Below are 17,467 nucleotides of genomic sequence, written 5' to 3' on the forward strand. Positions count from 1 at the left end.
AGGAACACTCATTCTCATTACTGAAAACACTTAAACATAAATTAGATGACAAATTTTCAAAGATTTTGTAGATGGGATTCCTGTATTAGCTGAAAGGCTGAACAATGACTTAACTTTTAAGGTTTCTATTAACTTGAGAAATCCATGAAAAACTTCTGACATTTATCTTTATGGAGGTGTCAAACACAAACTATTAAGAGATGTACAGCTCTGACTACTAAAGAATCAAAAAAAAATTTTTTTAAATCCACCAAACAGGCAACATAGTGCAGGGGGGCCTAGGTTCAAATCCTCAGCCACTTATCACCTATGTAAACTCAGAGAAGTCACTCAACCTCCTTAGGCCTTAGTTTTCTCATCTGTACAACAAGAACATTGAACCAGATGACCTTTAAAGTACCAAACCTAGGCTGTTTTGATCCTGTGAACTTCAGAGCCAAAGAAACCCTGATTGTGTGTGGGCAAGGTCTGACTCAAGTTAGCACCCCTAAATTGAAACCAGAAATGAAATAAGACACTTGTAGTCTGCCTAATAATTAACAAAAGGAGATTTATTTAGCCATTGGAGGTGAAAGACAGAATACAAAAGAGATATTCATCCACGATACAGTCTTGATTCAGCTAAGAATAGTTCTCCTGTGTTGGTGTTGGTCACTGTATCACTCAACAGCCTGAGCCTTAGCCCCTTAAGACAATTTAATTTTGAAGGCAGTTTCAACACCTTTTAAGAAAAAAGTATCTCTTGCATGGAAAAGAAAGGAAGGAGTCTTAAGAATATGCTTATATCACACACCTTTCTATTTAACCAAATTTTCTTTTCACTTAGTCTTAAAAATATCTCTAACATGCCACTCTAGCCCAAATTTCTCTTAAACTGCAGACACGAGACTAAAGGGCTAAACTAATTTTTTATCTTCAGTTTCAAATGTATAGTTTTAATCCAAATGGAAATATCCTTCATATAAACCAAAGTATTCACATAGTATCATATGGCAAGAAAGACCTTTGTGCAGTCACCCTAATTTCCTCAAATCCAAAAATGGTTATATTTTATAGCAGACATTTTTTTTAAGCTATACCTTCAACAGATCATGTTCTCCCACATTTTCTGCATATCTCCATGTTAGTTTTTTGGTACTAGTAGGATCTGCCCAAGCAAAGAGACGCACTTGTCTTGGTAGTAAGACCATTTCTTCGTGTAATCCACTAAAGTAAAAATGACAGAGTAGAGAAAAAGGAAAAATGATAAAATGAAAATGGAGAAACATGTAAAATGTATACTATTAATTTTAACTACAAGTAATTCCATATTTCAAGGCTTTGTTAATAACTCCTATTATATCACTAAGTGCTATCATGCAAGTTTATATCAAATATTACAAGAAATGTAATATTCTCACAAGGTGCACTTAATAGATAATGAAAGAACAGGAAGAGATGCATTTGAGTGAACAGGCATTAGTTTGCAAAAGGAAATATAGATTATATCAATAAGAAATCTATATTTCCTATTAACACTTTTCATACCTCTGTTTATACTGAAGAATATCCCATGAGGTATGGTTAATGATCAGAGCAGGTGCTGATCCTTCATGGTAATCAGAGAAGGTTATCACAGTTGAATGCTCAGCAATGTTTACATCTACCAAGATACTTCCATTCTATTACAGGGAAGAAAAGCATGAGAAATGTTGAAAATTAATATTTAAACTCAAAAAAAATTTTCAAGGAAAAACTTGTATCATTTGCTTCAAAATAAAAACTTCTTTTTCTCAAATACTTGCCAGATTCTAACTTAAACAACACTATTCAATGAGATTTTCTTAAACTGAATACCAGTAAATTTTTAAAAGTTAACACACTGGATTATCTTGAAAGAATTTTAAAAACGAAGACAGTCTGACAAAAGGTCAAAACTTACCAGTTCTTCTAAGCTCAATAAAGTGCCATTGTCTTGTTGATTGTAAAAGAATGGCTTAGAGGATCCTTCACAGCCCACCACACGAACACAGAGTTTGCCTGACAAATTTTCAGGCCAAAATGGAAGACACTGAAAATAGAAAAGGTGCCTATTAATCTGCTCACCCAACAGTTTAGTCTTAAAGAAGCTATGTTAGTTTCCCAAGATTTGGGATTTAGAAAAATGTCCCAACAATTACAACTGTCCCAAAGTAGAAGTAGATGTCTCAGAAGGTAATGAATTTGACTACATTATAAATCTTTAAGCCAGGGATTCCTAATCTGGGATCCATGAATTTTTAAAAATATGTTGATAAATGTATTTTAATATAATTTATTTCCTTTGTACTTTTATGTACTTCTATCTATGTTTTTTATTCATTTAAAAACATGATTCTGAAAAGTAGTCCATACTTTTTACCAGACTGCCAAAGAGGTTCATGACACACAAAAAAGGTGAAGAACCTCTGCTCCAAGGAAAAGGCATGATAACTACTTTTAGGGTGGTAATGTAGAGGGAGTTCTTGTATTACATTAGATAGTCCCTGAAGTTCTAAAGCTGATTTATCTTATCTCCTTTGCCAAGGCCAACCTCTCTGTACAGTAACTTGATTTTCATCTTCAGCAGATCACTCTACTATTATCACTACTGTCTCCCTTATCTTCAATCTCTATCTACTAGCTCCTTCCCCACTGTGTGCAAATATACCCATGTATCTACACAACCTTAAAAAAACCCTCATTTGATCAAAATAACCAGCACCCTACTAGCTATCATTTGAGATCTCTCCTCCCTTTCTTAAACACCTAAAGAAAGCTGTCTACATTTGATACCTTTATTTCTCCTCTCACTTTCTTCTCTAAACCCTCCAAAATCTGGCTTCCAACCTCTTGGTTTAAATGAAAATTCTTTCTCCACATTGTATACAGTAACAGCAACACTGTGTGATGGTCAACTTTGACAGCTCTTCTCAGCAATGCAATGATCAAGACAATTCCAAAAGAGTCAGGATGGAAGATGCTATCCACATCCACAGAAAGAACTATGGAGTCTGAATGCAAATCAAAGCATGCTATTTTCACTTTTTTTTCCTTTCTCATGGTTTTTCCCCTATGTTCTGAATCTTCTTTCACAACATGACTAATGCGGAAATAAGTTTAATATGACTGTACACCTATAACCTATATCAGATTGCTTGTTGTCTTAAGGAGGAGATCAAGGAGACAGGGAGGGAGAAAAAAAAGTGGAACTCAAAATCCTATAAAAGTGAATATTGAAAACTATCTTTACATATTAGTGGAAAAAATAAAATACTACTAAGTGAGGGGAAAAAAGAAATTTCTTTCTCCAAAGTTATCAATCATATTTTAATTGAAAATGTTATGTCTTTATTTTAATGCTCATCTATTTTGAACTCTCTGAAGCATCTGACACTATTGATCCTGTTCTCTTCCTAGACTTTCTCTTCCATCTACTTCTCCTACCTATTTACTTGTCAGCATCTTTTGCTAAATCTTCATTCATGCCATGCCCACTAAATCTGGATGTCCCCAAGGTACTGTCACTGACCCTCTTCTCTTTTCTGTCTATTCTATGTCACTTAGTGATCTCATCATCTCACTCCAGCTGATTCCTAGATCTTTATATCCCACCATAGTGCCTCTCCTACGTTCCAGCTACATCACCAAATGTCTATTGAACATCTCACAAACTGTATGTCCCAGAGGCATCTCAAACTCAACATGTCCCAAATAGAACTCATCTTTCCCCCAAAAATATACTTTTTTAATTTAATTTTTAATTTATGGAATAAAAACAAAAATTTCCATAACATAGTATAATAAAAAAGACAACTGCACATGAAATTGCAAATCTACTGTACACAATTTGCTATTTGTTTTAAATATATAATCAAGTTTCATATAAATTTCTTTTTTTCTTGCCTCCCTCCCCCTCCCCATACCCTAAAGATGGCTACCATTAGTCATAAATAGGTATATACATGCAACTTTATTCGACATATACTTTTATTTATCAGTTATTTCTCTGGAGACAGATAGCTTCTTTCTTCATGTGACTTTTATGGGTATTTAGAATAGTTGAAATGACTTAATCGCTCAAAGTTAAAACAATCTTGCTGTTACTGAATACAATGTTCTCTTGGTTCTACTCGTTTCACTCTCATTATTTCGTTCAAGTCTTTCCATGTTTTTCTAAGATCACTGAGCTCATCATTTCTTATATCACAGTAGTATTCTATCACAATAATATATCACAACTTATTCATCCAGATAGTTTTGATAAATACTACCTTATAATATAGTTTTAGATCTGGTACTGTTAAACCTCATTAATTTCTATTTTTTCAACAGTTCCTTTGATATTCTTAACTTTTTGTTCTTCCAAATGAATTGTTATTGGGGTTTTTGGGGTTTTTTTTAATTCAGTAAAATAATTTTTGGTAATTTAATTGGGATGGCATTGAATATATAATTAGTTTAGGTAAAATTGTCATTCTTATTAGATTGGCCCTGCCCACTCATTAACAATTAATAGTCCTCCAATTATTTAAATCTGATTTTATTTGCATAAAAATATACTCTTCATTTTCCAGACCAATCAAGAGAAACTGGCCAAACAATCCACATAGAAAATTATAAATGGATAAGGAATGCCTATTTGATTTTTAGCTCATGGAAAATACTTGTTTTAAAAATAAGTTTAATGGGGAAGCTAGGTGGCGCAGTGGATAGAGCACCGGCCTTGGAATCAGGAAGACCTGAGTTCAAATCCAGCCTCAGAAACTTGACACTTACTAGCTGTGTGACCCTGCGCAAGTCACTTAATCCCCATTACCTAACCAAAAACAAAAAGTTTAAGCACTTTAAAACTACAATCAAAGGACTATAAAATTGTGCATATCCTTTCACCCAGAAATAAGCAATAGCACTACTAAGTCCATACCCCAAAGCAATCAAAGGAAAAGAAGAAAGTCCTATAGGTACACAGATATTTATAGCAGATTTTTTTTGTGGGCAAAGAACTGGAAACTAAGGAGATGCCCATCAATTGGGGAACAGCTGAACAAGTTATGGTATATGAATGGGATGGAATACTACAGTCCTTTAAGAAATAATGAAGGGCAGCTACGTGGATGGTAGATAGAGCACTGGCCCTAGATTCAGGAGGACCTGGGTTCAAATCCAGCCTCAGATATATAACACTTACTAGCTCTGTGACCCTAGGCAAATCACCTAACCCCATTGCCTAATCCCCCCAAAAAAAAACCCTAAATGGAGTAATAGAAAGTCTAACACAACTAAAACCAAACGACAACAAAGATACATTTTAGTGGATAGAACACCAGTCCTGTACTCAGGAGGATGTGAGTTCAAATCCGGCCTCAGACACATAACACTTACTAGCAGTGTGACCCTGGGCAAGTCACTTAACCCCCAATGCCCAACCAGGAAAAAAAAAAAAGAACGAAGGGGATAGTTTCAGAGAAAGCTGGGAAAAAACTTATATGACCTGAAATAAAATGAAGTGAGCAGAACCAGGAGAACAATGAACATAGTAAGAACAATATCATAAAGACAATCAACTGTGAAAGACTTAGCGACTCTGATCAATACAATCTACAACAATTCCAAGGACTTGTGAATGTTATCCACCTTTAGACAGAGAACTGATGAACTCAAAAGTACATTTTTTTCTCTTTCTTTCTTTTTTCTCCTGAATATGGCTAATGTGAAAAATGTTTTGTATGGTTTCATACATATAATGGGTAGCATATTTCTTGCCTTCTCAAAGGGTAGGAGGAATATGGGGAGGTAGAGAATTTGGAACTAAAAATAAAAATTTAATTTAAAAATTAAAAAGCCTGACTTAGCAACTACTTTTGTTTTATTTTACACTGAAATAAATGATATTGGATGTACATGAACCTGTTTCTAAATGTTCACTTATCTTTTTCTGAAACACCAACTTCTATGCTAATTCTTAGCTATATTATCTTTCCTAAAATGCAAACAACACAAACTGGTCCTTTTATCTCCAAATCTTCCTCTCCTCCTTCTAGGTTCAGGTTAAGGTCTCTGTTCCTCCAGACATTCCAGCCCACAGTGATTTTTTTCCTTCTTTGAATTCCCCTGTACTTTCTTATTCTTGGTGAGTCCCTTTGATGAGGGTAGAGAGGTTGGGACCCCTCAAAAAAACCAAAGTACAAAACGGGTTGTCTGGAATGAATTCACAAACTCAAGCAATCTTAAGCCAAGGTGGCAAAGTTTATTGTTACGCTTTTCAGCAGGCAAGGATTCTTAAAGGAACCTGCAACCTTAGAGAGGTACAGGTAAAGTTTATATAGGATAAAATGTAATAAAACATGTGTCAAATATGCTAACTAGGTGATTCAGGGCGGGATTAGGGAGTGGTTAAGGAGCGGTCAGTTCTCAATTGAAACTCAAGACAAGAAAAATCCCATTATTCAAGAGAGTATCTGGTCCCAGTCATCCTGGGCCCAGTGATAACAAACAGGAAGAATACTGATCAGCTCCATCTGGTCCTGGAATTTGCTGACACAGGAAGGGGTGTTTTTAGTTCACTCAGAGAGAAAAAGATTAATTTAGGCTTTGGGCCCTTATTGGGGCTCAACTGATCTTAAATGATTTATCAAGGGACAGTGTTTCTGAGGCTAGGGAGAAACTGGGATCCAAGTACAAGCACCCAAACATAAGCACTAAGCATAAGCACCCAATCACCCCAACACTTTTACTTCTCAGAGTTTCAGCGTCCTTCTCCATAAAATAAGAGGATCTAAAAAGCTTTGATCATTTATACCTCACATCTTAATACTTCTTATATAGTACTGTACTGTTGAGGTGTTTCATGGGTGTAAGTCTCATTTCCTTAATATGAATGCAGACACCACTTTTTCCATTTCATCTATTGAGCAAAATATACTTGTTCTTTAAATATCTGGTTAAATTATGTTGTGAGTGAATGTTATCAACATGTCTCACCTCTGAATATACACAGTTATAATATGAAAGGGAAAAAGGCTTTTCAAAGTGATGGACTGTATATAGAAATCTGGTAAAAGAGTGTCATTGTGGCCCTCAGAAGGCCAAAGAGAAAGGTATTTCCTACATATACACCATTATTTATTAGAAAATAATTTACAATAATATTAATGAAATACTTTACCTCAGAAGAGGCAACATAGTTCCATTTATTTGTTGGTAATGAGCCATCAAGTGCAATTTCTCCAACTTCTAATTCCATTGAAGACTTATTGGCAATGGTAAAGAAAGGAGTCAGAGTAACTATCCTCGTAAGATTAAAACTGCTCATTTTGATGCTAACTCCAACCTAAGGAGGGAAAATAAATTAGTATCATACTTCACCCTACCTATTTTAGCCAAACATGAACAAAAAAAGGCATCTTTAGAATTCAAATAAAGACTTCAAAATGTTCATGACCTATTACCATTTTAATGCTGCAATTGTTTTTAAATTAAGCATTTTTCTGCAATTAATGACCTTTCAAGAGATCCAAAATAATTATCACACAGGCTGATTTCTTAAAAAAAAATTAAAATAAAGTATTTATTTTGCCTAAACAAACAAAAAAAAAAGAAGATCCGAAATATTGTCCTTTCCCTTTGACACCATTGGTAATCAATTCAAAAAACACTTTTAATTTCATTAATGCATTAACAATGAGTATATGTATAGATGAAAATAACTGTATTGAACTTTTCTATTACTCCTTTAATTTTCAAATACAGAGAATTGTTCAACTATTTGTAAAATCCATGACACACAATAATATATATTATCATTAAGTAATTCCAATACAATATCAAAACAGTTGCTAGAGCTTCAACTGATACATTTTGTATATACAGCCAACTTTGGGAATAAATTTAATAAATATTAAAGATGGTGTTTTCTTTTTCTAACCCCCATATTACTATAGGAAAAAATTCAAGGAATTCAGATATTAAAAAAAAATCATTTTAAAAAGGCAAAAGAACTTAACAGTCCAATCACACAACACCCTGAAAATTGACCAATGAAGGCAATAACTTAAATTTTAAGAGGCAAAGACATCCAGAGATTAGGGCAATTCACATAAAGTACTAGATTTCTGATTCTCAAGATATCAAGTTTACTTGATATAAAATATCTGTATATTCTATCATTTATTATATTATAATTTACTAATATATCATAGCTGTATATTATTTACTTGATATAAAATATCAAATATTGTCAGGGACAGCTTGGGTTACTATTACTGTGGCAAATATGAACACAAGATAAGATTAATAAACAAGCAGCATCTTACCAGATATTCCATATTATTGGCAGGGCATTTTACACAACCATAGCTTCCTACTGTGTCCAGTGAGAAACTACTAGACCAAGCACTAGTTGAAATTCTTAATTGAACCTGCACCAGAGAATATATACCATATTATTTAAAATTGGTTGACATTGTATCAATTTTAGTTGGTGAAATATTGTTAAGCATTTCTTCTTGTTACCCTAGAATACAGTGAATCTATGGACCTAAGCCAAAATTAAAAAATAAACAACAATGTCAAATAAAATTAATCCCTGGGAAATTCTCCAACTTGTACAAATAATAGAAAACTTCTAAACTTCATTTTCCTCATTTGTAAATAATACCTATATGTAGAACCAACTTACAAGGCTGGCGTGAGGATAAAGCCAAAGTATGTAAAGTTTTTTGCAAAACTTAAGTGCCATGTAAGCACATCTAAAGTCAGTTGACATAGAAACCAAGGTTGGTGAACTGAATTTCCCCGTGTGGAAGGAATCTGAGATGAAGCTGCCAAGGAAACCACAGAGTGGAAGGAGTCAGGAAGCGAGTGATAAAGAAAATAAAGGCGGGGTAAGGGGGGGGGAGGGAGAAGCTGAAATTACCAAAGATTTCAGAAAAAAGAAATCTCAAAGACCTTGAAAATAGCTTTCAGATGTAGTAAACGAAACTAGACCTTAGTGAAAAGTGCACAATGAAGGGAAATGATTCAATATTTGATGAGACAGAAGACTCTATGGAACTCATGGAGAGCATGGAACAACAACATGTTGTTCCAAGTGGTTTAAAAGAGAAATGAGAATTATGAGAGCAGAATTTATGACCTGCACAGCAAAAATAATGAACGGAATAGAAAAACTTGAATCTCCAAAGGCAAGCCTCACCAAAGAAATAAAAGAAAGAACAACAGATAGGGAATGCAAATACAAAGAAATAAAGGACAACCTAGAAGAAAACAAGAAAAATCCCCCAAAAAACCAAAAATATAAATGAATCAACACCATAATGAAGGATATAATAAAAAAGAACTGTGCAGAACTTCTGAACACAGTAAATGAAATCTCAATGGAAAGAATTCATAGATGGCCTCCAGCAAAAACAAAACCAAAAAACCTAAGGCTGGAAACTCCAAGACACAAGTTAAATTTAACAATTCAGTTCAGAAGCAATAAGTTCTTCAAGCAATCAGGAGAAAGACTATCAAATACAAAGGAAGGGACATTCAAATAATGCAAGACTATTCCTCATCCATTAGAAAAAAGAAACAGGGAATGGAATGTGTGTGCTGATAAGAACTGGAACTCAGGATGCAGCCCAGGGCAATCTATACTGCAAGTCTAAGCTTAACCATAGAGGACAAGACATGAACATTCAGTAACGAAGAAGAGTCTGAAACATATTTTAGAAAGAAAAACAGAACTGAAGAAATTATTTGCTTTCTGAACACTCCAATAAACAGAACTACAGGAGTGAATAAATGCAGAAGCAACAGAGTAACAACAGAAAGACCAGTAAGAGACTTCTTTCTAAAAGTCCAGAAGGAGGCAGGGGTGAAGGTGGAAATTTGGTAGAATTAACAGTGAAAAGGTGGACAAGGGGCTTTATGGACAGAACCTGGAGACATCCTGCCTACAGGTGAATGCTTCTGTTGTGGGACTACATTACAGCACAAGAGGGTACATTAAAGGGACAGGGGGAAGAGGGAGATAGAGAAGACTGAGTGATGTGCCTGGGTCAAATCTAGGACTAACAATAAGGATAAGGTGACCCCTGTGATCTATGAAAGAGAAGAATCTACAGTGGAGTGGGTGAGATGGAGGGTGGAAAGATTAAATAAGGAGATGAGAAGGAAGGAAGCCTCACTTGGGAGTTATAAAGGGGTTCCACTGAAGAACACTCCTATGGATGAAGGGAAATGAGGCCCTTACACTGGATAAGACATGGAGGACTTGGTGCCTGAAAAATCTACTTGCCAGGGAAAGGGGGAGCTGGAACCCCTAGTGGCAACTGGCACTAGGAGGAGTGGTAGAGTATGGACACAATAAGATTTCCAGGCAAAAGTAGGGAAAAAATGTCAATTAGAGAGGGAGGCACAATGGAAAAGGGGAATCCATAACGTAAGCCCCACAGAGAAGTGGCAGTAAGCAGCCAGAGGGCAGAGCCTAGACTGAATACCCTGGAAGCTTTGATTGTATAAAGAATACAGATAAGAGAGAGACCAGATGATTATAAGGGTCATGAATCCAAGAATGAGGGTCTAGAGGAAACAGAAAGAGAAGATGGACAATGAAGAGAATGAAAGAAATCCTTTTTGGGAAGGGGTACAAAAAATAAAGTTTTTTTTAAAAAACCAATGTACTAACTGAAGGGAAGGAAAGGAAGGAAGAATCTACTTGACTGAGAGGAAAAAAGAGGAGGAAAAAATATAACCAGACAAAAGCAGGAGAGAGAAACAAATAAGCAAAGCCCTAAAGGGAAAGAGGTAACAAACAAAAAGATGGAATCAGATTAGAGGAAGAAAGTGAGTGGAAACCAGGCCATCTTAAAAGAAAATTAAAATAAAATAACTGAAGACATAATACTGTGTTTACAGCAAAAGAGGGGGAAATAATGACTTAAAAAAAACAAAGAAACAGATGAAGAAAATATATACCTAATTTTTGTGACTTTAAATGTGAATCAATTAACTAATCCAATAAAAATAGAGTAACAGACTAGATAAAAAAAAAATAAAGTCCTTACAAGAAACACATTTTAAAAACAAACATAAAATAAAATAGTCAAGAGAAACACAAAAAGGTAAACACAAAAGAACAATCATAAGGGACTAAATTTTGACATTCAAATATGGGGAGATGATACATGTCTCCATTCTGAACCCTATTATTGGGATTAGAGAGAAAGTCCAATTAGATGAAGTCTAGGACTAGTTCTACTACATCTTTATGATCTTAAAAGGAGAATGAAAAAAGAGGAGAACAGGAATATCCTGGGAGGTAGGTCCAGGAATGGAGGGAAGAGAAAGTAAGTTTAGGGAAAATTATCTCACATAATGTAGACAATATAAACAAGAGGGTGGCAGGGAAGGTAGTGGCTGACAGGAGCCTCACTCTCGTCTAAAATGTCCAAAGGAAGGAAGAACACACACACACACACACACACACACACACACACACACACACACACACACACACGGATACAAAAATAGTTTTCATTCAAAAGGATAGGAGGAAAAGGGAGAAGGGGGAATTAGAGGAAGGGTAGATTAATGACGGGCTTAATCCTAATCAAAACAGACTCTAAAGATACATATAAATATTCATAGCTCTTTTTGGACGTGGCAAAGACTAGAAATTTGAGGTGATACCCATAAATTGAGGAATAATTAAGCAAGTTTTGGTATATACATTGTGCTATAAAAGAAACTGTGAAAATTATTTCCAGAGAAACTCGGGAAGACATGTATGAAATGATGCAGAGTGAAGTGAACAGAACCAGGAGAACAATTTATACAATGACACAATATGGTAAAGACAAACAACTTTCAAAGAATCAGAGACTATGATCAGCCTATGTCCAACAAAGATTCAGAGGGCTAATGATCAAATATGCTACCCACCTGCTGACAAAAACATGACAAACTCAGAGTGAAAAATGAAATGTATTTTTTTGGACATGGTCAACGTGGAAATATGTTTTACTTGACTATGCACGTTTGTACCAGGGGTTGGCGGGAGAAAGCTTGGAATGAAAAGGAGACATGGCAGATTTTTGCTGAGTGAAAAAAAATATAGCAATAAAGAAAAAGAAAAATTTAGATCCTCAGACTACCCTTAGAACATGTAAGAGCAGTAATCATGCCACCAGGACCCCATTTTTGGACTTCTACATGCCAAGTCTGGGGGCAGAGGAATAGCTCCTGGAGAGAGGTCCTACACTAAATTTTAGGTGGTTGACCAAGGTCTTTTAAAAGCACCCAACTTGTTCTTGTGAACAAGATAGAAAGATGTGGATTATAGTAGTTAAATGGATTTGGAACTGGTTGAATGGCTAGATCCAAAGAATATTCATTGATGGTCTGATGTCTACTTGGAAGGAAGTTGCAAAGGGAGTACACAAAAATCTATAATTAGCTCTCTGCTGTTTAACATTTCAAATAATGGCTTAGATAAAGGAATGGGAAGTATGCTTATCAAATGTGCAGATGACACAAACCTAAAATGCATAATTAATGCATTGGATAAGAGAATCAGAATCCAAAAAGATGTTGACTGACTATATCATTCTGCCAAAACCAATGAGATTAAATTTAATAAGGACAGCTGTAGTCTTAAGACTTGGCTCAAAAACTCAAGTTCACTAATACAATATGGGATGATATAACTAGATAAAAGTTTGAAAAAAGATGAGGGTTTTAGTAGGCTACAAGCTCAATCTCAATTGACATTATGATATGGCAGCCAAAAAGTTAATGAAATCTTAAATTGTATTATAAGAAAAGTACAGACTAGAGAGGTGACTATCAACCTGTATTCAGCCCTGGCAAGTTCATATTTGGAACATTATATTTAGTTACAGGTGCCACATTTTGAGAATCTGAGAAACTTATGAATGCCTACTTAGCCAGGGCCTTGAGATCATCTTTCACATGGATAAAATGAAGGGACTAGGAAAGAGAAGACTTATGGGAGATACGAAAACTCTTTTCAAGTATTGGAAAGGCTGTCCTATGAAAAAGGGAACAGACTTGTTCTGCTTGGCCTTAGCCCAACGGATGAGAGTTTACCATCTACAGCAAACACTCAAGACCCACTTCACTACACTGCAACCATCATCTAGCCACACCCTCTGAGCATATATTCTACCTCTTCATCTCTCCCATAAACATTCCTTCCCTTTTTTCACTTCTTGCTCTAGGAATAATAATCAAATTAGCACTATCATAATTGTCCTATGACAATTCCTGTCCTCATTCTTGCGACTTCTTAAATCAAAATACTCGTCACAGACTACCACTCCCCTATGAGCTACCTCCCTCTAATAGGATAGAAGCTTTGAGAGGGCAGGTATTGTCTTCTTTTTGTATTTGTAAGCACAGTGCTTAGCCCAGTGCCTGGCACACTGTAAGTGCTTAAGGAATATTTTTTTTATTCACCTAACTAAGAACAATGCTAGAAGATATAGAGGTTTGATTGTAAGGAAAAGCTTCTTAACACTTAGAATCATCCAAAATCGAAATGGGCTGCCTCAGAAAGAAGCGATGTCCCCATCATTAGAGCTCTTTAAGCCAGGAGGAGGAGTTATCAGGTATAATACAGAGGGGGGATTCTTTTTGGGCCAGATGGCTTTTGAAGTCCTTTCTTATTTTAAAATTTTGTGATTCTATGGATGTGTCATCTGGAACCTGTGCTTATCATGTCATTTATTAACTAATATTATCACTTATTAATCAATATGTGACCTTAACCCGTAACTTTCTTGCTAGATGGCAGATGCCTGTTTTAAAGTCCCTTAATTAGCTGCTGTTCTTTGTCCCAGGCTAAGGATCTGTCTTACTACCTTGCTCACAACCCATTGTGACACTAATTTCCATTTCAAAATGCAATGCAAAATATTCCAGGTCCTGTGGCAAAATCTAACCAGTTCATAGGATGAATTTACCACCACCTAGCTACATGGGATTAAGAATCTTGCACTTCTGATGACCTTCAACACAGAAAGTTCTGTGGGATGGTGAAAAAAACCAGCTTCCTCCACAGCCCACCAATTCTGACCACGGTACTCAATAACATATGTCTCAGAGACATATTCTAGCCCTAATTCCCACTGTGGCACAGAGCCAACAGGTAAGCATATGATTAGGAGGCTAAGCAATTCTCAAAGTCTCTATGTTACAACTGAGAATGTAATTATTATAATCTCTAACATCAATGAACACATACCTTATTTTTACTAAAGATGTTCTTTCTTGAAAGAGAATAAAATAATGTCCCTATAGTCAGCTGGATGCTTCACATGGATATCCTCTGCACGATACTGGAGGACACGAGAAGTTTTATTGATGAGCCAATAGGGACTAAAGACAGACAATATCATACGGCTGCCAATTCTCCTAACATGTATTGATAGGTCTACTGTCATAACTTCTGCGGAGTCCGATGTAAAACACACAAGAAAGAATTCAGGCAGTGCATTTTGTATACGAAAATGTCCATTCCAGTTTTTGCCCTGGTATTTCATCAAGACTAATTCCATTATTTCTCCATTTATTCTTGAATAAAGAACATCAGCAGTGCTACCTTCTGACAGTTCATGAGTATCTGCAGTTCCCTAAAAAGAAAACAGTTTTGGCTAATAAACACAGCAGCATTACATACCAAGGATTACTGATCTGCAGTTATTTTGATAAAGGTGAAAAACAAGAGTAATAAGCAAACAGAAAGAACAAAGAGCTGAGAATAGGGTGGTTAAGTTGTAAATCTCTTTCTATCACTAACTACAGGAGATGTATGACTCAAAACCTGTCATTTTATTTAACAATACCCGAGTTTCCTGTTCTGCCAAAGAGGAATTATAATAGTAACTCTATTAACTTTGCTGTATTATATCAAGGACAAAATGAGATAACAAATAAGATAGTGCTTTAAAACTTAAAATGCAATAAAAAACAAGGCCACAGGATAATGAATTGTATATGTTTTATGCTTATATAAACATATATGTAAACATTCATATGTACATATAAGAACAACAATAAAAATAATAGCTGCTAACATTTACATAGTGTCTATTATGTTCGAGACATTGTGCTAAGTGCTTTACAAAGATTGTCTCATTTGATCCTCACCACAACACTGGTGCTATTATTATCATCCCCATTTTACAGTTGAGGAAACCAAGGCAGAAAGAGGTTAAGTGACTTGCCTAAGGTCACAAAGCTATTACGTATCTGAGGGTGGATTCGAATTCAGGTCTTCCTAATTCCAAGCTTCCTGTTTTATCTACTACAACACATGGCTGCCTACATATACATGTACACATATATATAGACAAATGATATGGAGAGATCATTCTCTTCCATTCTGCTAAGAAAAAAATCAAGGAAAGAGGGCCATGAGTAACTGAAGAAGTATGGAACTAGAGATGTGTCAAATCAAGTTAGTAGCAGTAACAGACTGATATGCATAGCAGTAACTCCTGAAAAGTCTTCAATAAATAAACACATTTGGTTGCATTATTTTATGTATGTATGTATGTATGTATGTGTGTATGTATGTATGTAGATAAGTATGTAGATAAGTAGATAGCTAAGTAGAAATAGAGCAACAGAGATAGATAGATTGATAATTATCCTATATTATTAACCTATGTTAATGTCACCTCATACACTGCTGATATTTAAAACTGACTTCATCTTCATGTAACAATATTAGCCAAACAACATATAAGAATCATACCTCAAGTAAATATCTTAAAGAATATGGAAGTAAATTCCTCAAAACTAGGGATGGATAAAGATGAATAATGTATGCTGGATCCCAATCTTCCCCATGAGTAGAAATATAACTTAATTCATCAGGAACAGCAACTGTGTTTACTATCAGTGGTAGGAAGTTGATTTCAATTGATGGGCACTGCAGAATGCACCTGACTTCATTGCTTCTATGAAGCTCCTCCTTCCAAGAAATACAGGTTGTTGACTCTTTAAATTGACCCTTCAAGATTCCAGCTGGCTGAATAAACAATTGACATCTACAGAAAAGTAAAGAGGGGAAAAATTTTTTTAAAGAAATCAGAAACAAAAGATGTATCTTCTAAAACATTAGTAATTATGTAAAATGAGATGCAAATAAATGCACAATCAATGAAAACAAGTCTTAAAAAGAGATCTAGAAAATAACTTCAGTGCCAAACATATATTAATTATTTTAATCTGGAAAATAAAATAAACAATAATAGGTATATACCAATAATTCATTTCTCCAAGGAGAATAAACTTTATTTAAAGCTCATTAACTCTTAATATAAAGTCAAATTTTGGAGCAGCATTTCTAGTCAGAAGAAATTAACCTAAAAATTATGAAGTTCAAAACATAATATTTTAAACTTCTATATATTAAGAAATAACCTACCTGTATGAATCTAATGGAACATGGAATTCCTCTTCAGGTTTGGCTGTTCCAATGGGTTCCAGTAACTTAGCAGTCTTGACAAATTTATAGATGGTAAATGGAATAGAGAAATGGTTCTTGATCTATGAAACAAAAAGATACATATATACATATTAAATGAAATGTCATTCCCCAAATTCAATTTGTCTCTAATTACTGTTGCCTCCAAGAACTTTTACTGAAAAAAAGAGAACATTTTCTTGAAACTGAAAATATTAATACAAAGGAGGTGAAAATTATTAGACTATTCAAAATATCTCTGAAAGTGCTTAAGAATGGTCTGTCTTACCTTTCCAGTATTTATTCATTTTTAAGTAGTCATTAATATTTGAGAAAAATAGTTCCTTGTTCCCAATATCTTTATAGGCTTTTTCTCCCTTTCTGTTGGTTAGGAATTTACTAAAACTACTCAGGAAAGAGTTATTGAGAGTCATAACTAGAGTGGTTGCAGTGAGAGTGGAGAAAAAGGGTATGAATGTGAGTGCAAAAACAAAATTAATAGGATTTAGCAAATTATTGGATGGAATTGGGGTAGTGAAGAAGAGAAAAGAGAAACATGCCACTGAGCACTGCCTGGGCCACCAGGATGATGACATTGTTATCAAAAGAAACAGAATAGATGGGAAGATGAACCAGTGTTCAAGGAAGATTTTGGATATGCTGTTTGAAGTGTTAGAGGTAAAGATGTATATACACAGTTACAGATCAATCAATCAACATTTATTAAGTTCCTATTATATGTCAGGCACTATGCTAAACACTGAGGATACAAAAAAGGTAAAAGACAATCCCTGTCCTCAAGAAGCTTACAATCTAATGGAGAAGACAACAAGCAAATAATACATACAAAGCAAACTATATACAGGATAAATAGGTAATAATTAACAGAGGGAAGGCACTAGAATTTAGAAGTGTTGAGGAAGGATTCCAGTAAAGGTAATTAGGACTTAATGGAAGCCAGGGATATCAGTAGGCAGAGCAGAGGAG

At 35.0% G+C, this 17,467-nt stretch overlaps 1 protein-coding gene across 1 annotated transcript in view; it reads right to left on the bottom strand.

Annotated features, from left to right (window-relative positions):
* VPS13C (vacuolar protein sorting 13 homolog C) overlaps positions 1 to 17,467 on the bottom strand; it is a 173,174-nt gene that overhangs the window by 44,311 nt on the left and 111,396 nt on the right. Inside the window, 9 exon segments of the mRNA XM_078151183.1 lie at positions 1,080 to 1,206; positions 1,528 to 1,661; positions 1,922 to 2,050; positions 7,166 to 7,330; positions 8,313 to 8,417; positions 14,252 to 14,276; positions 14,278 to 14,639; positions 15,767 to 16,061; positions 16,442 to 16,563. Of these exon segments, the coding sequence (XP_078007309.1) occupies positions 1,080 to 1,206; positions 1,528 to 1,661; positions 1,922 to 2,050; positions 7,166 to 7,330; positions 8,313 to 8,417; positions 14,252 to 14,276; positions 14,278 to 14,639; positions 15,767 to 16,061; positions 16,442 to 16,563 (1,464 nt within the window).

The sequence above is a fragment of the Phascolarctos cinereus genome, unplaced genomic scaffold (genome assembly GCF_003287225.1).
Source record: "Phascolarctos cinereus isolate Bilbo 61053 unplaced genomic scaffold, phaCin_HiC Scaffold_3;HRSCAF=262, whole genome shotgun sequence".
In the NCBI taxonomy this organism is placed as follows: domain Eukaryota; kingdom Metazoa; phylum Chordata; class Mammalia; order Diprotodontia; family Phascolarctidae; genus Phascolarctos; species Phascolarctos cinereus.